This window comes from Crocodylus porosus, unplaced genomic scaffold, assembly GCF_001723895.1.
Source record: "Crocodylus porosus isolate Cpor-Errol unplaced genomic scaffold, CroPor_comp1, whole genome shotgun sequence".
Classification (NCBI taxonomy): Eukaryota; Metazoa; Chordata; order Crocodylia; family Crocodylidae; genus Crocodylus; species Crocodylus porosus.
Genome location: NW_017728907.1, coordinates 12,099,651 through 12,121,247, shown reverse-complemented (window position 1 = coordinate 12,121,247; position 21,597 = coordinate 12,099,651). Strand labels below are relative to the sequence as shown.

Below are 21,597 nucleotides of genomic sequence, written 5' to 3'. Positions count from 1 at the left end.
AACAGTGGTGGGAGAGGCAGGCTAGACACAGGAAGTTTGTAGCGTGATAAACTGCAAAGAAATCATGTAGACCTGTTTATCCTATGGCAGTGCTACCAATCCTTCACATCACACTGACATCACTGCATTCTGGGCTGGCTTCCATTTCAAAAATACAGACAAATTCAGAGCCACTTCAAAGAACAGAGTAACACAGTTACATGGGACTGATGTAGGAGTAAAGGTTAAGAGAGCCAAGTCCACCAAGGATGATTAAGGGGGAACATAACCATCTACTGCAATGTGAAGGATACAAAGGCGAATGGGAAAGGAGTCAGAATGGCATAACTGAGACATAAACAACAGCAATGAAAGGAAGGGATTATTGAGATTCAGCACCAAGATAAACTTTCTAGCAGGAACACAGATTAATACATCCCCAGAGTAGGGATAAGTCAATTTAAATACTAGCTGATACACATTAAGAAACAATCCTGAACTGACCTTGGGAAGGTGGACTGGATGTGCCTATCTAGGTTTTATCTATCCCTCTCTATAGTTTAGAAGAAGGATCAACTCTAACTTCAGTGCAAAGGATGAAACACACACTGATGAACATGAGTTAGACGCATGCAATGATTTAATCGCCTGGTAAGTGCACAAGGGCTGCATTGTAAGGCATGACCCAGTCAGCCTCAGAGACTAAGGAGAACCAAGGCTCTTCGCTCCTGCCTGAGACCTATCTCATTGCTTGCTGTTAAGATGATACAGATAAGTGTGTGTAACAGAGTATGGTTGACTAAGTGAAACACTAAATCCAGCCTCACAATTACACAGAGAATTTAAGAAGTGATATAATGAGAAAGCTAATATTTCCCTTATGCAAGCATAAACTATCATTGAAGAGCTGCTAGTAGGGGAAACCCCACTGCTTTTGGTCTCCCAGCACTTTATTAGAAATACCTTCTAGAGAGAGAAACCAATGCACTACAGTAGACATACTGTACTCCTGAATGGGACCTACGTACCCCACAAACCAGAGCATGGCTTTCTATATGCCCCACTGAATCTTTCAGATTTGCCCCTGGCATAGCTTAAGGTGGGGGAGTCTAATTTTCTCATTGATATTAAAAACATGCAGGTACTGAACAAAGAGAGCAGTGGCATGTGCATCTCCTGGCCCTAGTCTGACACAGGGATGTGTGCACAACTCTGTCACCCAAACTTGGCTTTCTAGCAACTAATCTTCTACAGCTGGCAGTTTTTTCCTGTTGCTGAAGGAAGGGACTGGCCTAATATCAAAAGCTATTGACAAAGTCTAATACAGGAAGAGCCAAGGTCTCCTTGGGTGCGCTTCCATGTCTGGGAGGTAGACTGCTCTCAACCTCAAGGATGGAAAAGAATCCAAATCCAGAGCTGGATGAGATTAGGGCCTAAAAATGGACATTTTTTTTGCTGAGTCTAGCATCAACATCAGCTTTCCAAAGCGCACAAGCTCTGGCTACCAGGAAGAACTTGTTTTTCCACAGACACTTTGCCCCTTTCCCCTGACACTGTAGCTTGGTTTCAGAGGCAGCCACTGTCCCAGGAGCAGGACTCCACTGGATGGAAAAGATTGTGGGGGGCGGAACAAATCCACACTCATGCAATTGTGAGATGATACAGAACATTTAAAATCACTTCTGGAGGAAGGGAATCTTTATTTGGCCCAATGGCAGAGGGAAGGGAAGGGGAGGGAAGGGAAGGGAAGGGAGATGGATGGAGATCAACTAAAATGGAATGGCTTGAATGTGCAAATACATTTTGTCACCTCCACTGCAGGGATAGAGACAGGCAGGTACACGAGACAAGTGGATTGCACCGAGTGCCATTTCCACAGCAGTCCTAAATGCACCGCTTCTACCGTTATCATTAGTAACAAATCTGCCCTCCCAAAGTCAGTCACAGCCAGGCTTGCTGTTAGTGAGCAGTTTCCATCTTGGGTGCGTGGCAGTGTGAACGCCAGAGCTCAGAAGGCATGCTGGGATAGGACTCTCACACTCTCCTGATCCCCACCTCCAATGGCGCCCTGGGTCTCCAGCCTGCTCAAACGTTCCAAGCTTCTTCCAAGAGCCTCTTCCAGTCGGTCCCGGAGTGCCTGGACACCCTCCAGCTCCACTTGCAGAGTGTGGTTTCTCTCAGAGCTATTCAGACACGCCACACAGAAAGGAAAGAGGGTTAGATAGGCTGTAAGTCAATGCCCTGACCAGTAAGCCCACACAAAGAACTGGCACCTCCATTGTTATTCCAGGCATTGGTCCTCAGTGCTCTAGTCACAGATTCAACCCCTGCGCTGGTAACTCATTTCCTTTCATTTCTCTTCTAAACCTCAACAGAACCAGCATCATGTGATGGGCTCCTCAGCACACCAGCACTGGGCCCTGGCACGTGCCCACTCAGACCCTTACAAGGAGCAGATTGCTCAAGCAACACTCTGGGTAGGAATGACAGTTTCCTGATGATTACTATCAGTACTCACCAGAATGCCAAGAGAAACTCTATGTGTAAACTGCTGTCACTGAGGAGAGCTCAGCTGTCTAAGGGGCTGCAACCCCTCAGAGGGCACAGGGGTAGCACGGGGGGTAGGTAACATCCATTGTGCCTTGATGCAGGCACATGGCCCAGACAATCCACTAGCAGCCCCCTCCCAGCCAAACAATCGGATAACAATGACAAAGCAAGGTGCACCCTTTAAGACTTGGCAAGAGGGATGCAAACCAATGGGCACAGGGATGGGGGAAGCTAAGGGACAGAAAGAAAACACAAGAGGCATGAGCATCAGGGAATCTGAAGGGAGTGTGAAATCTCTGCGGGGCTATTAAACCTGACCTTTTTCAAACACTTGCTATGGGAGTGCCTTACCTAGCTAGTGTGATCTTTCAGCAGGGTAAAGCTGACAGCAATTCAGTCTTTCCTGAGCAACACTGCACTGAGCTCCTCCTTGATTATTCACCTGGGCACTCCTTACTGCAGCACAGGTTTCCTTCTGGCTGATGTTAATCTAAGTGCTAGTGCTAGGTCTTTCCAAGTCCTCTGGGACAGCCCTACTCCTTCTCTAGCAGGATGACATAGCAACGAAGGCAAAGAATGGTGCAAAGTGGGGGCAGAGATCGCTTACCTGTCTGGGTGTGTGTGGAACTTCACCAGACTGCTGTAGAGCTGCCTTTCTGCTTGCAGAGCTTCATTCAGTCGATTCCTCTCAGCCACCAGCCCTTCCAGCATCAGTAGGAGCTGTGGGGGAAGAAAACAAACAAGAAGCAAAAGGGAGAAAAGGAGCTTTGCAGCCCCAATGGTGTGAGTTTTGGTTTCCACAGGGACAGACCAGGCCTTTCTGTCTAAAAGACTTTGAGTGGGAAAGAATGGGTCAGACTCTTGACTCCAGACCCCAGCCAAAGCTTCTTTGCTTAAGACCAGAATGGGGTTTAGGCCTGTCTCTGCGTTTCTATGGACCATACAGAGAGCCTAATTCTCTGGCTTACACCACATCCTAGCCACAGTTTCCAAGGACAATAGTATTACAGTGCTATTCAAGGCAGAAAATAGTCTTTATGGTAATCCCACCTATGACCAAAAAAAGGCAACAAGTCTGAGTTTGAATCACAGGACAGACTCTCTGAGGGGGATACCACTACAGAGTATGCTACCTGTTGCCTCCTGTTCCCTGCAGCTTCCTGTCCTCGTGACTCTGTGATAGACACTTTCTCTCGAAGCATCAGAACTTCTTGGGTCAGTCGGTCCATGGCTGGAATTTCCTCTGGGTCAACCAGCTGCATCTGCAGATCCTGAAAGCCAAGAAAGTAAATGGTTGACTGGAGAATGGATTAACTACAGGAAAGACCCTTGAATTTTTTTGCAAGTTATGGGACCTAAAATTAAAAAAGGTTCCTGGAGACGCTACAGGATTAGCGTTTTCAACAAAAGGAACTCCAGGAACTCCTGTGGACTGTGAAGTGCATTGCACACAACATCCTGAAGTGAGACTTTGCGCAGGACGCAAAGCACTGTTCTACAGAACACCTCAGCAAGAGCATTTTGCAAGTGAATACAGGCAACCCCTGCTTAAGGCTGTTTCACTTAGCACTATTTCACTATAAAGCTCATTTAAAATCAATACTCGATTCCACTTAGTCCTTGAATTTCTTTATAACACTTGTGGTTGCCATCGTGGGTCATTAAAAACACTTGCAGTTGCCACCTTGGGTTATCAAATACTTTCGGTTTTACTTACCGCTCATTTCACTTAATGCTCATTTTTTCAGGAACCAATTAAGAACACTAAGCAGGGGTTGCCTGTATTCCTAAATAATCCTTTGAGTAGAACATTAGGAGACTCCAGAAAGCATCTCAAATGGTATCATGGGTTTACAGTTCCTCCTGTACAAGATCCATCGAACAAGAACCAGGACAGAGGATGCTGACCCCATTAGCTGCTACACACTTCATAAGTGAGGCCTAAATTACACGTGAAGAGACCAGACCTGTTATTTATTAGTAGATGCCTCAGTTTCATGGCTTATCTCCATGGAAACACCAATTCCTGGTTTCAGGTATCTACTGTAGTTAACTAGAAGTCAGCAGGGGCAAAGGAGTGAATTAGATGGCTCCTCATAATGGTAATGGCCTGGGGGTGCTAAAGCACAGCAAATCAGGACAATTCTCAATATCCCACCTTTATAAGGTCCTCTTTGATCTGGATTTTCCTAGTCAGGGACTCCACATCCGAGACCTGCACCTGCAGCTCTTCCTCCTGTGTGGCCACCACAGACTGAAGAGCTGAGAGCTCCAACTGCAGAGAAGAAACCGTGGAGTCAGCAGTAGGCCTGAGAAAGCTGACACCCTTCACACAAACTTGACGTCCTGTTCTGGGCCACTCCATAGCCCTATGCTTCTACACTATAGTGCAGACTAGAGTCTTAGGAGGCTTCCTCCATCCAATGGGGCACTAGTATAACTGCTGCCTCTGTTTGAGGCCAAAAGACAATTTTTCCAAGGAAGGCAGAAGGCTTTAGATAGAAGCTTCCTTTCAGCCTTAACTCTAATCAGACCCTTTCTTCAATCCCTCTATTGAGATCAGAAACTATGGAGTTGATACAGTGAGATGAAGGGATTAGCATCAATCTGTTTACTCCATGAATGACACTATGTGAGGAAAATCCTACAGAAGAATGGAAAGAGTCATGACACTGGAAACTGGAGCATCCCTTGGAAAGTGTAAAGCTAAGCTAGTAAAGCTAATACAGGTCCCGAAAAATAAAAATGAAGTGATTTGCTAGACTGAGACCTTGCTACTTAAGGGGAGGTTGTAAGGGGCAGCATATTTTTTAGAACCAGATGCAAAGAAGAAAGTTATATCCATTAGGAAACAGGGAATCTAGATGGAAAGCTGGAAAGTGACCAAGACAGCAGGGTTAACAGTAAAGTACCACTAGGCTTTGACTACGGGCAATTATTATTGCAGAGCTCAGGAAACCCCCAAAAAGAAGGGTCCCTACATGTTAGTATTAGAAACCCCTGCTTCCTCTCAAAGGGGAAAGGACTAAGCACTGCACTAGAGTTTGAAGGCTGTCCAGTCTGGAACTGGTCTCAAATGAAACAAGACACATGAGGTCTCTATACAAACTCACCCTGCTTTCCCTTTCCTTTCTTGCCATCAGCTCAAGTTCCTCTTTGGCATTAACAAGCTCCTTCTCCAGTTCTACAGCCGACTCCATAATACCTGTAAAGAAGAATTACAGTAATGCAGGGCTTGATGTGCAACTACTGGTTCTTTTCAAATGGAAAGGTTAGGGACAGAATCTCTTTGTTAAAATGAAATTTTAAATCCTGCACCAATTGACAGCACCTGAGCTTTCACCAGGAACAAATAGCTTTTCCATGTCCTTTTTTTGATGACCCTTCATACTCTGTGATCCTTAAACACCTACCCCCTGCTCAAGTCCAGTCTGACACACTCAAATCTGGCTGCTTTCCCCTTCAGAATCAAATGGCCCCAGTCCTATAGAGTGTCCCAATATCATCTCCTGTCTTATATTAACTCTGCTTCTCCCAGTCAAGAATCTGGCATCCTGGTTATGCCAGTGATCAGCAAACATCAGTTCCCATTCCCACACCAACTCCTGCCACTCAGTGAGTCAAGAATTCTGAATGCCAGTTTCCATCCCCATATCTAGTACCCAACATCTTCAACTGCTTGCTAAACTCCTGCCCAGTTTTTTTAATCCCACCCTTCCTCAGGGAGCCAGGGCTCTGAGTCTGATCTCTCAACACTCCTGCTTTGAGGTCTCTATTGGTTGCTGCATGAAACCAGCAGCAAAGAGACAGCAGCAAAGTTCTCCCCAGTGGCAAAAGCCCCATTTTGTCACCTTATGAACGGCACAAAATCTGCCACTGCACTGACCTCTTCCTGGCTGGTATTTGCTGTCCTGTCCCTTGGAGACTGTGCTGGTGGTGGTGTCACCACAACCTCCTTGCAGTAAATCCTGAAAACACAAAGAACTCTCTCAGTATCCTACTGCTTGAGCTTCTTCTGTGCACCCTGCGTGGACCAGGTCTCCCAGTCCATCTCCAGGGGCTGCACTCCAGCAGCTTGATCAAACAGGGTCTCAGGGAAGGGGCTAGCCAGAGGCCATCAAGTCCTGGAGAATCCAAAGCAGAGCAATGGAGGGAGGCAAACAGATCAGATGTGGACAAGCCTACGAAAGGACCCAAAGGAAAGGTCTGAAGGACTCTGAAGCTGGCGGCATCAGAGGAGGATGCAGCCACAAAAGCAAGATTTGACTGAGGCCTACTTAAGGGCACTTAAACAGCCAAATGATGGGAAGAAAGAAGTGGCAGGATTCAGCACAGGTCAGACTCCAGATGTAGGGAAGTAGGTGGGGTCGCACGCAGCCTGAAGCCTGTACCATGCCTACCAATGGAATATTTCATATTGGGAAGGATTCTTGCACAATGGACCTGCCCGATCATATCTATTTTTTTAAGCTTTGGGCTTGCTCTCTTCCCTGTCCTATTTCTATTTCTTTCCACTCCCTTTCGGACACATCCCTCTCCTCTATCCGCTTCTACTATGCTCTGCCCTCTCTGTTGCCATGAGACAGCATGCAGAGCACACGGAAATCCAGGGTGCAACTCCTACTTGAATGGGCTGCTCTCCATCCTCCTGGAACAGCTTGGCATTGGCTCTGTGGTTCTTCCCAAGCTCCTTCCCCATCATTTGCTGGCGCAGGATTTGTAATTCACAGCTTCTTTCTGCCAGAGCCTGCACCATCTTCTCTGCAGCAATCTGACATGGCACGAAAACAAAGGGAGAGGACAGAAGGCAAAGGGGATGAATTGGTTTCTTCATTATTTGCAAGGTATTTGGCCCCTCACCACACAGACTGCTTGTCCACGATGGATCAGGAAAGGCTTTTTATCTACCTGCTAAGGTTAGGAGACAATCTCATTTCCAAGTTCAGTAGAAAGTCTGCACACACAGTCAGAGGTACACGGTTTCTATTACAACTCCCTGCTTTCACTACCAAAATACTTGCTAAACACTTTGCTGATGCTATAAGATCTCTGGCTAGCTGGTAACAGCTCCACTGACAGAAAAGCTGTAGATTTTAGCATCCCCTCCTTGCTGAAGGAGAGCCCTGTGGAGATTCTAAGGAGAGGATAAAGACAGATCAAGAGTGAGAAGGAGCTAATATGGAGCGAAATGCTGAGAGGAGAGAAATAGACTCAATTTTTTAATTTAGTTCCCATGAAAGGTAATGCAATGCAAAAACACCCAGGTAATATTTAAATTAATGGAACTAAATATATAATAAGCAACACTGAAGACTCGTTGAACTCTCATAGCAACAACTCATATGTATTGCCAACAAAAAGAATCCTGAACACTAGCACAACTGTTAAATCTAACCATAATGGCCATGCCATGCCTACAAAACTGCAACACCACATGCCTCCATCTTCTGGATCTATGCAGGGCAGATGGCTCAAGGGCTTCTTTCTGGTGGCTTGGGATCACCCATGTGGATGAGGGGCTCTGAGGCTCACCCTTCCATTGGTTCCTTTTGGTGTTACTGGCCCAGTCATGGTGGAATTCCTATTCAAACTGGAATTTGTATATACTCCCTCTGCTATGTACAGCTCTGGATCCTAGTACAGAACTTCCTACAGGCAACACAGGCCTATTTGGCCTGGGGACACATGGACAGTGCCAGAACTTCCAGTGGTCCTGCAGAAAATGAGGTAGTATTTGTAACCTTAACTATGCACTAACACGGGAGACCTCACATTCAATTCAACAGCAATCTGAAACCCAAGATATTCCCAGCAGCCTCCTGTCATGACACCGACAGAAGCTGGGGATGAGTCTCCAGCCTCTCTAATACAGTGAAGGTCCATCACATTTGCACTGGGTCACTGCTCCAAGCATAACTTACTCGGCTGCGCTCCTCCTTGGTGCTAATGGCCTGAAGCAGGCCCCGAATTTCAGACTCATGCTCCACCACCTGCCTGCTCCGGTCGTTCAGGAGATCCTGCAACATCCTCTCCTTGCGCTGGAGGCGTACACACAGCTCTTCTATGATCTCACTCTGCCCAGGGCCTAGCTTGCAAAGCAAGGTGGCTGTGAGTTCCTAAGAGAGAAAAAGGAGAGGGATCAGATTTTCCGCCTCCATATTCAGAGGCACTGAGTGCTGTGCCCCACATCTAGCCCTAACCCACTTAGCGATGACTGCCTGTTGAGATGGTGCCCTTCAACCTTATGGAAAGGCTGGCTGAGACTCAATGCCTGCTAGCATTTCTACCAACACGATTACCAGAGCCTGCCAGGACCCCAGAAAACAGTTCTCCAGGCTCTCTCCCCATTGCCTGGCAACATGTGGCAGCATCAGAAGCTAGGCACATCACTCAGAAGCTGACCCTCTTTTGTGCATTGGTCTTTGCCATCAGGTCTGCAATTATGCAGATTTTGTGCTCTTGTTCATATTACTGCATTGGTCTCTTGCACACTGTGCCTGAAGAAAGGTATTTGGTACCTGAAAGTTTGCCTGTATCCTCCCCAACTCTTCTGTTGGTTCAATTACAGAGATCACCCACAAAAATCCTTCCCTTTGAGCAATATATTTACAGAGTGACACACTGGGTCCCAAAGACCACTTCAGGCCAGGAAGTCTCAGGTGGGCACAGCCCTGTCTTCCCTAGGGACGAGTACATTGTGGAGGCCCAGCATCAACCCTCAGGGACTGATGCCTGCAACTAGTCAAGTGATACAGCAGCAGCGACAGGGCTCTTACTTCCACTTCCTTGTTCCTGTCATGCAGAGAGGTCTGCAGCTGTTGAATGATCCCTTCTTGCTCCTTCTGCCTGCTGCTGGATTTGGCTTCCACTTCCTCTTTCAGCCATTGAAGGTTCTGGCAGGTTGCTGATGCCTGCTCTAGTTCCAGGGTTTTGGCTTTCAGCAGGCTTTCTAGGCTCTGAAGACCATAAAGGAAACAGGGAACAATTCAACATGGGACAAAGCCCAGTTAAAGTTTCTTGGGCACTGAAATGAACAGGATCAAGACTGGTTGGGTTTCACCCTTCCACACAACACGTAGTTTCAGTCTCCCTGGGGAAAACTTTCAGCGTCCAGCTAAGTAATACCCCACAGAACCAAGCTATCCAGGAGCTGACAGCCTGGTTCCTTCTGCAGTGGATCCCAGGACAGAGAGAGGAGAGATGAGGGGCAGGATCATGGCAGGGACTTGCTAAGAGTGCTAACGGATAGGTTGGGCCCAGTCATGGGCAGAAGGGTGCATTAACCAGGAGTGAACATGGCAACTGTCTATACTGCAATTGTCAGATGGGACTGTGCTCTGCAGGGAGATGTGAGCACTTACATGAATGGTGGCCTCATTGCTGGATAGGATGCTTCGCAATCTTTCCAGGTCACGCTCCTGCTCCCTTATTGAGAGGTGGAGCTGCCGCAGCTCTTGCTCCTTCTCTTCCAGGGCACAGAACTTATCATCTACTGCTCGCTATAAAATGAAAGGGAAGTGGGCACTTAAGGGTTATGGTAAGATTCCATCCGGCAGAGAAGTCACCCTGAACTCCCTACTCACTAAGGGAAGCCCTCTGCTCTCCCACTGGTGAGGTAGGGGACACTACAGCTCAGTCTCCCAGACCCAGAGGAAAGGAAGTGCAGGGCATGTGATGGGGAGAAGAGCATGAGGGATATGGTGCCACCCATCCCCACTAAAGTCCCGAGACTAAACCTAAGGAAAGGCTGGGAACAACACACTGGAGCATCCTGCTCTTACCTCCAATGCAGCATCTCTGTCCTTGACTCGCTGCTGCAGCTTTTCCAGCATTGCATTTGCCACTGTAGGGCTCTTGTCCAAGCTCTGATGATGATGTCGCAGTTCCCTGGATTCCTGAGAGAAAAGTCCCAGAGAGGACATATGAGACCCACCACTGAACACCAGAAAGATGTTACTAAACCCAGTCCAGAAAAATCACAAAGTGAGAGCAAGGTGAAGGCTGAGTGACCTCCTCTCTCCCTAAACACTTCAAGGAAGGGCAAATCCACTCACCACATTTATTTTCTATTCTGTTTATTCCCCTCCCACTCTGGCTTCAGTGGAAGTTGCCTGGGACCAAGTTAACCTGGCATCTAGTTCAGCTGTTGCTGCTCCATACCCATGGCTGGGGCCCAAGACTTGCTTGCTTTCGTACTCCAACCTACCCCCTTGGACAACAGGTCCTACTAAGATCTAAGGCCCCAGGGGGTAGCTGGCAGGCAAGTATCAAGAAGAGATTTGAGATCCTTGAAGGATCGCTCCCAGTTTGAATGAGTCGTCATCTCACCTGCAGGAGCTGCTCTTTGTGAGCCAGACTCTGGCTCAGACGCTGAAGTCTCTGTTTGTGGGCCTGGGTCTCACGGCATTTCTCCCACTCTAAGTTCTGGAGCTGCTGACCCTTATCCTTCAGCTCTGCTTGGAGCTTCTGCACAAAACCACGCAGCTCCTGGAAAGAAATATACACCTCACTACTTTGTCCTTAAATGCCCGCTTCCCTACAAAGAGCCAGAAGACTAAGTGCGCAGCAACAAAGACAGGCACGTGCAGCTCATTCAGAGCTCCTATTACCCAGTGGAATCTCACCAAACAATGAAGGTAAGCTGGGCTCCAGGAGACGGCACTGGGGATTCTGAGACAGGTGCTCCAAGTCACTAGAGTTGCTTTCATTCAGCTAAGAAAACTGAGAGTTTAATCTCCCAGAGGAGCAGTATTAACTCCTTAGGACCATGCTGATGTAGTGAGAGTGAGAGTGAGAGCGAGAGCACGTGCGCTTACAGAAACTATGCTGGATACCTGGGCTGTACACCTGTAGATGCAATTGGCATTTCAGCAGCCATGCAGAGAGGGTCTCTGAAGTGCCTCCATCACTATGGAGGTTAATGCTTTCCCACGTAACCATACCCAACTCCTTACTTACATTCCTGATGGGAGCAAACTGTCAAACATGTATAATTTCAAAGGAACAACAGCAAAACATTTAAACTCTAAACTCCTCCCCTGTTCCAAGTGACTGCTTGTCACAGAGTACTAAGCACCAGCCTAATTTTGAGAATTTCAACTCCTGTTTCCAATGGTGCATTTTGTTTCCTAGCCAAATAACTCAAAACATAGAGCTGCCCATTCTTCAGTCTCAGAGAAGGTCCTTATTAGTTCAGGTCCAACTGAGTTTGCATTGGGAAAGTGGCATGCAGCACAAGATGCACATTTGGACTTTCTCCCCTAAATGCACAACTGCTCAATGAAATGTTTTAATCACCATGTCACAAGTGACTATGTGACTTTAAATCTGATGCAATTTCTCCTGCATTTAGGTACATCTTTTTTTTAAACTCCTTGTTCTGGCCACAGGTGCATGTTTTCAGGTCAGTGGCTGCTAATTAGTTGAGTCACAGCTCACACTACAAACAAGCACAGGGGTCTCTGCACCAGCCAAGAGTTTGCCAATAAGCAACACAACTCATCCACACTACTACTAAGCATCTTCCCTGGCTGTGTAGATTTATTTTCAAATCGCAAGCTGTTTGGACTAATAGGAGGTACAGTTAAGAGCATGTGTAAGGCATTTAGCTTTTCAAAGCTTTGAGATCAGCTGTTTGCTTCCCCCATGCACTCAAAACACAGGATCGCATTCATGTGAGAGGCCTCAGCACAAATACAGCAGTTGCCACAGGGCCAACCTGATTGTGTTTCCACGCTGCCTCCTGCTGCTGCTGCTCCTCCTGCACAGCAGTCTCTAGGAGCTGAAGAGCCCTCCTGGCTTCAGCCAGCTGATGTTCTTTCTGCCGCTGAGCTCTCTTCCCCTTCTGTACCTCCAACTGGGTGCAGAAGAGTGTGTTCTGCAGCTCCAGCAGTGCCACCTGCTGCTGCTGGGCAGGGGATGGATTTTCCGAGATCTAACAAGAAGGGGGGAAACCAGAAACCTGAGAGTGCATATGGCTGAGCTCACAAGAATTGTTCAGAACAGTGACACTCAACCTTTTGGCCCTGAGGGCCTCATGAGTGATGTGGGGCAAGTCAGCAAGCTGGATCAGGGCCTGGGGCCCACCACCGCCCCCTCCCTACCTTGCACGCTAGGATTGGGTCCCGGGGGCCTGGCACCACCACCTCCCCTGCCCTGAATACTAGGATTGAGCCCTGGTGCCACCCCTCTGCCCTGCCCCTTTGTATTGGGATTGGGTCCCAGGGACCTGGCATGACCCCCTTCTACCACCTGCACAGCAGGACTGGGTCCCAGGAGACTGGCATTGCCTTCAACCAGCCCTGTGCACTGGGATCAGGCATCCCATTCAGTGTGCAGAGCCTGGGGCTTCCCATGGATCCAGAAAATTGGCAACAGGGGAGCAGCAGCACTGCCTCACAGTTGCCAAATTTCCAGACCTGCAAGGAGCCACTGCAGGCCAGGGGTTGAACACCTCTGGTTTAGAACAAAGGAGCCCCACAGAGTCAAGCCCAAGGCTTCTCACCCGCATCTATCACTCCTGGGGACAAAGAGATGTACCTGTAAATGCCCAAGCTGGCTCCTATGTAGCATGTCTCGTAGTTTGGCCATCGTCTCATTCTGCCCTTCAATCACGTGATACAGTTCTTCTGTCTGCAAGAAAAAGGATAGGATGCTCAACCTTTAGGAAGCCAAGCATAAGCCATGCTACCTGCAGGAATCTTGGGCATGGGTTCCCTCCATAGGAAACTAGTGCAAGCGCTTTGCCAGAAACAAGGCACAGGAGAAGCCTGTGAGATTACAGGTGTGTAGGGGCGGCTGAAGTGCTCCTTCTTCAAATACTGTCTCAAACAGTTAAGGCATGCATATGCACACACCCACATGGCAAGTGCACTTCCCTTGCCAGGCCACAATACATGCCCTCCCTCTGCCCTCCCTTGTGTTCTTAGTTACCTCACAATCTTTGCTCTTAAGGGTCTCATTCAGACTCTGGATTGTACGATCTTGTTTCCGGGACGTTTCTCGGACAGATTTTAGTTCAAAATTCAACTCGTTCAGCTTTTCCTGAAGCAACTGAACATGTACAAGATAATGGCCTGGTTAGCAAGCATGAGGCTTTATCTAAAAAACACTCCTAAGAATCCGTTACGGAGTCCAAGCAGCCCAGATGCTGATTGCTAAGTTTCCTTTTTCCCCCCGAGTTGTATGGAGACAATTGCCACAAAGGAATGACAGGCTTTGCCTTCTCACTGAGGCTGTGCCCATTTGCTTCCATAGTACTTCCAGCCCCCCCAGTATCCAGTCTACAAGTAAGGCTCTGGTCCTTGCCTCAGAGCCCCTGAATCACACCATCTTACCCCTCCCCCCCCACCACAAAAGATCTTACTTACTTTGTTAGGCAAAGTCTCTTACACCCATCTACCCAAAGAATGTTCAGTCTCTTACAACGGAGGGGAAAAGGCTCCAGTCCGTACCACTCCCAAAGGCCTCAACATAAAACCAGTCTGGAATCTCCAAATTAGAAACCACACAGCGCAAAGATCATTTATTTTCCTTCCATCATCTCCTCCCCTAGTACAAATAGTATATTACGACCTTCTATTCATAGTCTTCCAGTGCTTCCATCCAGGCATTCTGCCTTGTAGCAATTGCCTGGACTTAGGTAATGTCACATTCAGTCAGATCAGTGTTTCATCCAGCCCAGCATTCAACACTGAAACACTGGCTTTAATACTGTAAAATCTGCATAATGGAAGGTTAGCAACAGCATGGCTGGAGGGGTTGGAGAAAGTCTCCATCTAGTTTCTCCACTCAGCTTACGGCTTAAAACAGCCATTTTCATCCGCACTAGAATACAAGCATATTATCTCCCATTAAACAACAAAGCCTTCCTTGTTTCTCATCCTGCTGAGATCTTCCACAGATGAAATGCAAGTTTCATAATAATTCTGGGTTTTTTTGTCATTGCTTTTTAACATCTTGTTCTTTTACTACAAGAGAAGGCAAATATTTACAGCAGCATGTACACTGTACGCCCTTAAAGGTATAGGTGCTCTCAAACACTTTTCTAGTTCAGTATTGTATATCCCCGTCACATTACTCCCTTTCTAACTTTTCTTTTTGCTAAAACTGTCTCTTTCTGTTTAATCTCAAGCCTCTAATCATTTTCACTACTGCTTTCTGGACTTTTTCTATTTCTCAGTTATCTTTTCTGGAAGGGAGTGGCCCAAACCAAGTTGTGGCAGCCCAGTGATTTATATAAAGACATTTTTTCTATTCTTTTCTTAGCATACCGTAACATCCTGTTTGCTTATGAAGGCTGCTACCCATTAAGCATAAGTCTGCATGGAGGCATCCACACTGAGAAGTGCTTTTCCTTAATGGTCAGAGTTAAGGCAGAGCCCAGCAACATCCTTAAGTACATCCATCAATCCCTGACAATGTGCATTAAGCTGAATGTGCCCCCAGGCAACCTGTGCAGAATAATTATCAAATTCATGACCTTTAAATCCACACAAGGGTGAAATTATGGGCTATAATGCATCTTCCTTTGGTGAGGCCAAAGAACTATACAAAGACTGGCAGAGCTAGAAGCATGGATGACTTTCCTCCAATGACTCCATAAAGGCAGAAGGGAAGTCCCTTCAAACACTGCTTTGGGAATAGGATACCGAAGGACACTGTAAGATAGTACGTCAACAAGAAAGGGAAGCACATCCTATCCTGGCAGAAAAGGCACACAGCATCACCTTCAAGAGCAAGGTCACTACACACACCTGGAAACTGCCAAGATTAAGGTGCTGGTATCAACCTTCACAGCCAGGCTAAAAAGTGCTTCCCTCTGCTAATTAAGGTAAACAAGCACCCTAACAGAGCTGAATTTGCTGGTGGTGAAAAAGATACCTTGTTGGTGGCATCGAATTGCTGGATTCTGTCCTGCAGCTCCACAACATGCAACCTGGATACATGCTCTGTGGCTGCAGGCTCACACTGAGTCAGCTGCTGATGGTCCTCATGCAGATTCTAAGAGAGAAAGAAAGACATGAGAAAAAAATGGATCAAATCCTCCTTTGATTTCTCATCAAACTCTGGACCTCGCACCAGGGATGTAAGAAAAACCAATTCAGGGATTAGATCTGCCTCTCAGTCTTTCAACCTGCAGCTCTACCCTTCTGTGAGTTCTTTCATGCTTATTTCTGGCTGCTCCTTCCCTAGACTTCTGAACAAGTTTCCTCTCTTCCCTAAGGCTCTGTTTTTTATTCACTCCTATCCTCTCTTTACACCTCTCATTAGGTGATCTCATCTGATCCCTTAACTTTAACCATCCCCTTGAAGCTGGTGACTCACACTACTCAGCCCTGTTAACCATGACTCCTCCCCCATCCTGACCTCAGGCAGTGTCTAAAACCCACCACATTTCCTTCACCTCAGCCCATAATGTGACCGTTTCCATCTGCCCTGAAAAAAAACACTCCTGTTCAGACCTTTCCTCCTTGTTGCCTCCCAACACACACCACATCCCCTTCAATTATGATGCACCTTCCTCAAGACATGACCTAAACAAATTCCCCACCATGACGACATGTGTGGTGCTCCTACAACTTTTTCTCTATCAGTGATGCCAACTTCAATACCCCTATACCTTACCCACATATATCTTTAAGCCTTCCCCCACACTATGCAGAGAGAATTATTTCTCATTCAGGTCCCACCTAGCTTCTACTACAGTGCCTGAGACAGACATACATTTACTTAGAAAACAAAACCACTCCCTTCCTTAGGGTAACATGCTCTATGCAGGCCTCCACTGGGTGGTGGTATAATAATTTTATTGACATTCCGCTTTCCCATCACCGCTCCCTATTGGCTCACTGCCCAATGCCGAGTTAAGCCTGTGAGCTTCTTGGGACAGAGGTCATTCCTGACAAAGGCGGGGTAAGTGGGAAATGCTCTTTTTAGTGTCATTAACAAGAATGAGAAAATCCAGGGTTCAAGAACAACCAAGGGAAATATAAACCATTGCCCAGCTTCTCCCTTCCCTCACCTTCCTAGTGTGGGTGCAATAAAGATCTGAGCCTGTCTCAGATAACCTTTTCAAAGCAGGTGCAAGAGGTACAGAGAGCCAGCTCCAAGCAGTACTAAGCATAGGAGATGGTAACTAGCTCCAATTAGCCCTGTCACATTCATTCACCAACTCTTCTTTCCCCAGGCCATTTTCTCCAGCAGCAGCAAGGCAGGTTGCAGCCCTGCAACATTCTGCAGCACCTGAGACATAGGATGCTTTCTCTGCTGACTTTTTTTTTATTCCAATCCCCTCCTACTCCTTCCCCACAATGTTTCCTGTCCTCACTTTCCTTTCTTCCCCTCCATCCTCTAACTCTTCTATTGCTCAGCAAGGACTCCTCACTCTCTCCTGTTAGTTGCCCTTCTTCCACTCCTCTTCTGTGTCCAGAAGAAGGGCACTCCCTGATCCAACTGTTTCCAGCGCTACCCTCACCGTTTGCTTAGGCACCCTTTTTTCCCCTCTTCCCCTCCAAACTCTATCATTTGTTAGCTTCACCTGCAAATTCTTCAGAGCAGGGAAAGCACCTCTCTGCCATTTGCTGTACAACTGCAATGGAACCACAAGCTTTATGTTCCAAAATATAACTGCACGCACCATCTTCTCACTATAGAGGATGCAAGACTGGCAGAGACCATGTTCTCTACCGTTTCCAACCTAATAAGATCTTATGATGCTCAGTCCCACAACATCTATTTGGTTACCAGGCAATGAGGATAACCTTTGGAGGGCCATGCATCAAGGACATCAAAAAGTATCAGCCATGTTGGGGGTTGAAGAGCAAGAAAGAAAGGAAGGATCCTCCAGGCAGCGCTGACAACCACAGACTCATACTCTAAAGGCTATCAGCATGACCAGATATGTAATACAGAGATTTCTGTAGCTGAATAACAACTTATGACTAGCCCTAAAAACTGCAGCCAGACAACTGAAAATGAGCTCTTCCATGTATCACAGCTATCGTTAACTGGCAGAGACTCAAGAATCAATAGCTGTCTTCATGGTATTGCAGCCTTCTGCTGTCGTAGCTTGTAAAAGCCTGCTATACAAAGCCCTACAATAAAGGTGCAATACACCTTATTGTAGCCAACATATGAAACTTGGTCTGGACCTAGCTTTCAGAAAAGGCAGGAATCATTGCTGGCTTGAGAGGGTAGGCAAGAACAATATGATGTTATAAATAAACAAAACAGGCTTTCTGCACACATGCCATGGGCAGCCACCAGCATTTCAGCTGTATTAACAGAATCATCTTGCCTGGCAGGTTTGTGCAAAGATGAGGAACATCTGTGGGGAAACCTGTAACTATTTTCTAGAACTTAGCTGCTGCAAAGAAGTCAAAAAACAATTTTTCTTCACCTTCTGAATTCAGTGTTTAAAAAATTAAAGTCTTTCTAATTTCATTATGCAATAAGGACTGAGGTGAGGCCAAGGCCTGGGACTCAGGATCTAACAACCTCAGCTCTTTATTACATGGGACATTATACTTGAACATGATCATTGCTCTCCAGAGATTCTCTTACACTGCCTAAAATTCTGCCGTCCCCAAACTCACACCTGTGTAGCTCCAAGAGTGACAGCAACAATGGCTGTTACCAAAGGCTGGCCCCTGAATCCATTACTAGGGTGCTTCTATATCTGCAGAGTGCTAGTTTCCCCAAAGCTGCTAATAAAGCAATGGTAGCTAGTCTATGCTGGCACTACCATAATTGCTACCATCTCTGGAGCTGTAAGGGAAAGAGATGGCTTTTTAAGGAAAACAGCTGGCACCAACAAAGCCTAACAGGTCACATGCTCAAGAGATCACGATGCTTTGCATCATCTTAATTTATTCAGTGAATATGAGAGAACACTGAAGTTTCAGCCAAGAAAATAGTGGTGTCTTGTCTCAGAACCCTGTAATACTCTCAACTGGCGAATCCATTCACATTAGTGGAGAGAGGGCAATATTTGGCTCTAACGCAGTGGCACTTAGGCTAGGGTGGAGAAAAAAATAAAGAAAATATTTATATGAGAACTATTTACTGGCAACTCTGACTCTCCAATCCTTCTGTTAAAGAGGAGTGAGTGCTTTCGATTTATGCCAGATTTAGCACTGAAGACATCATTCTGTGTTGGGTTTGTTGCCATGGTAAGAAACAGGAAATGAAAAACTCGGCATAAGATTCACCATAAGGACAAACACATGACAGAGGCTGGGGTTTGAAGAAACCCTTTGTAAGTAATTCTGAGATGAAATGAAAATGCTAAGTAAGATGTGTGATGCAACTGAAATGTCATGTAATCACCATACAAACTAATGGTGGAAAAGCTGTGCAGTAAGAAAGATCCTATTTTGGTATATCAGTCTGTAATGGTAAAAACCAGGCAACAAGGTATACAGAGATGATGGTATTTTCCCTTCATTTTTCAAGGTTCCCTAGGTAGTGTCAGCAAATCTTCAATTACTGGTGACAAATGGATCATCAGACTAGGCTTTGGAATTTGTCAGCTTCTGTCAGTCTGGCTTTCTCCATAGCAAGTTTTCATGCTAAAAGCTGTTGTGGAAAAAGTACACACCCCTGGAAAATGCCAGAGCTTGGAAAAGAATGAGCACAACTCACTGCATAAGGAGAGCAATCACCCAATAGATCTACAGTTGCTTCTGTAGTAAACAAGTATCTTTCTAATCCCTGAGGCTACCTGGAAAATTAGACAGCACTAAGCCTGCTAATGCCAAGGCAATTAGACTGACACGGATATTGCTGAATTAAAGCTGACATGAGACTTTAATGGATGATAAGAGAAGTGAAAAAAGAAATACAGGTGCAGCCCTGTGATCATGTATTAACAAGAATTTTAAAGCCAGGCAAAAGAGCAGTGAAAATCCAAAGGTAATTGTCACCTGGAATCTATGCAGATGATTAAGATGCTTGAAGTTCCTGCAAAAGCTCACAGGCTCTCAGCAGTAACTGCTACTGATTGTTAAATTTTTCTAAAGGATCAGTTACTGAGAATGCTAGCTTTAAGTCACCCACTGGAGCAAATCTATTCATAAAGACAACACCCTCACTGCCAACACCATAACGGGATTCCTGAGGGCTGACCAAGTTGGAAGAACTGGGGAGAGACAAAGAACATTAGATTGTGGAGCTCTGCCTGCAAAAAAAAGCAGTTCCCACCACCCCAGAACAGATACAAATTATAACTTTATAACTTACAAAGTCCAAAAGAAAACTGAACTGCTATTAAAGAAGCATCTGGCAGCTTAAACTACACCCTTTAGCAACCCAGAACTAACAGATTCAAAACTTACTCCTTAGAAAGTAATGAGGAGAAATTAAACTGGTGTTTGCTTTGCTGGAAACAAGAAACAAAAAGGGAAATATCAGCCAAACCTTGCTGGTATCCTTGATTCAGGGAAACTTAAGAGGCAAGAGGCTAAAAACCTATGGAGGGCTCATTTCTCAAACACAGCAGGAAAAGAATACTATGGAAATGTCACAGAAAAGGGATGGGGTGTGTATAAGAACAGTGGTTGAGTGCCTAGCTACCCATTCCTAGCCTTTTGCTCAGATAGGACTGGCTATCTGTATTATCCCAGCACAGCTGGATCCAGATTGGACTCTCAGCCAAGATGGCAGGACCTCTGTTAAATCGCAGTGTTGCTCATCAATCTGTACCTGAACCTGAAGCGGCATATATTCCTCACAGAGATCTTCCCACAACTCTTGCAGATCTGACATCTCCAAGGGAAAGCCCAGAGGAGGTCGGGAAAAGGATTTCACATCTGCGTTCAGGAATCCAGAACCAGTTGTCATCGAACCAGCATGAGGACTTCCATCCATTGCGTCATGGCTGGGCTTGGATTTCACTAGAACAGGTAACCTACTGCCTTTGGGACTCTGAACAGGCTTGTAGTCACAGGTTTTGATCAGGCTAAGAGCTAGCTCCAACCTATTACCATTCAATGAAGAGTTTGGAGTGGTGCGATCATCAGCGCAATAGTCGCACTTCCCACTGCCTTTTCCACCTTTGTCCATTTCCTCCTCCTTCTGCTGCAGAGAGCTGACCTCCACAGTCGTGTCCAAGGATTCAATGGAGGACCCGGGAGTCCCTTCCTCCATGCTCTCTCCATCCGCAGGTACTTTGGCATTGGGTGATTCAGTGGCTCCAAGCTCGCCTATGGGTGGCTCTTCATTGCACATGCTTGCAGACCACCTGCTAGAAGGCCCGCAAGAGATGCTCCTGGCGACCTTTCGCGGGATTTTACAAATGGCTTCGTAGTCAGAATCAGCAACGCGCAGAGCAGCACAGCCCCGGCATCGCCTGGGCCGGCTAACCCCGCTCTCTGAAGCGTGGCAGCTGTGTGACTCTGAGGCCTGCTCCTCGTGCTCCATCCAGCACTCAAACCCAGAATAGACAAAGTCCTCTTGCAGAAGGGCCGTATATCGGACATCGGGCAGGCTTGAAAGGTCCACAGTGCCGTCCCCCACTTTGTCATCAGGACTCAGCTCTTCGCCATTGGTCCTCCGGTACAGGCTGGCAATGCAGAACTTGAGGCGGTCTTTCTCCAGCAGCAGTTTCTGCAGGCGCTCGATGGAGAGCGCCTCAATGCGGGCGATGACTGTGTCGAAGCGGTAGACACGGTCCAGCATGAAGGCGCACTTGCTGCAGGCAAACTCGGCTTTGCCATCGCGGCACAGCTCCTTGCCCAGCACGTGGGACAGCAGCACCTGCAGGTTGAGCTTGGAAGCCGGGTGGAAGATCCAGCGCCTCTGATTGCCACACAGCTCCCGGGCGCAGATGCGGCAGGCCTCCCGCATCCTCCTCACTGGCGCCCAGCCCCAGGCTGCGGCCCAGACCTGTGCGCAGATGCTCCTGGCTCCGACTGCTCCCTCAGTGCGTCCCCAGGGCCTGACCCCCTAGACCTCCCTCACCCCAGGGGCTCCCCTGGCTCAGGCAATGCGCAGCCACCCCGGCCCCGCGCACCCCCCTAGGCCACGGCTACACGGGCTCCCCGCTGCCCCACCTGGCCAGACACCCCC

General features: G+C 47.1%; 1 protein-coding gene across 6 annotated transcripts in view; it reads right to left on the bottom strand.

Moving 5' to 3' along the window:
- The window catches only part of LOC109307088 (myomegalin-like), a 76,847-nt gene extending 55,370 nt beyond the window's left edge, over positions 1-21,477 (bottom strand). For 3 of the 6 annotated variants that reach the window (XM_019530750.1, XM_019530751.1, XM_019530748.1), the window contains exons 1-17: positions 20,233-21,476; positions 15,412-15,531; positions 13,462-13,581; positions 13,069-13,161; positions 12,248-12,463; positions 10,858-11,016; positions 10,311-10,424; positions 9,891-10,028; positions 9,306-9,485; positions 8,451-8,645; positions 7,154-7,300; positions 6,416-6,497; positions 5,643-5,734; positions 4,688-4,804; positions 3,663-3,800; positions 3,137-3,249; positions 2,035-2,162 (exon numbers count right to left, since the gene is read on the bottom strand). In XM_019530750.1, the coding sequence (XP_019386295.1) occupies positions 2,035-2,162; positions 3,137-3,249; positions 3,663-3,800; positions 4,688-4,804; positions 5,643-5,734; positions 6,416-6,497; positions 7,154-7,300; positions 8,451-8,645; positions 9,306-9,485; positions 9,891-10,028; positions 10,311-10,424; positions 10,858-11,016; positions 12,248-12,463; positions 13,069-13,161; positions 13,462-13,581; positions 15,412-15,531; positions 20,233-21,375 (3,295 nt within the window). In that variant the 5' untranslated portion in view covers positions 21,376-21,476. Of the gene's footprint in view, positions 1-2,034; positions 2,163-3,136; positions 3,250-3,662; positions 3,801-4,687; positions 4,805-5,642; positions 5,735-6,415; positions 6,498-7,153; positions 7,301-8,450; positions 8,646-9,305; positions 9,486-9,890; positions 10,029-10,310; positions 10,425-10,857; positions 11,017-12,247; positions 12,464-13,068; positions 13,162-13,461; positions 13,582-15,411; positions 15,532-16,047; positions 17,971-20,232 lie in introns of those variants that run through there. The other 3 variants (XM_019530746.1, XM_019530747.1, XM_019530752.1) reach the window with 2 other exon arrangements.
- Between the last annotated feature and the right edge of the window lie 120 nt (positions 21,478-21,597).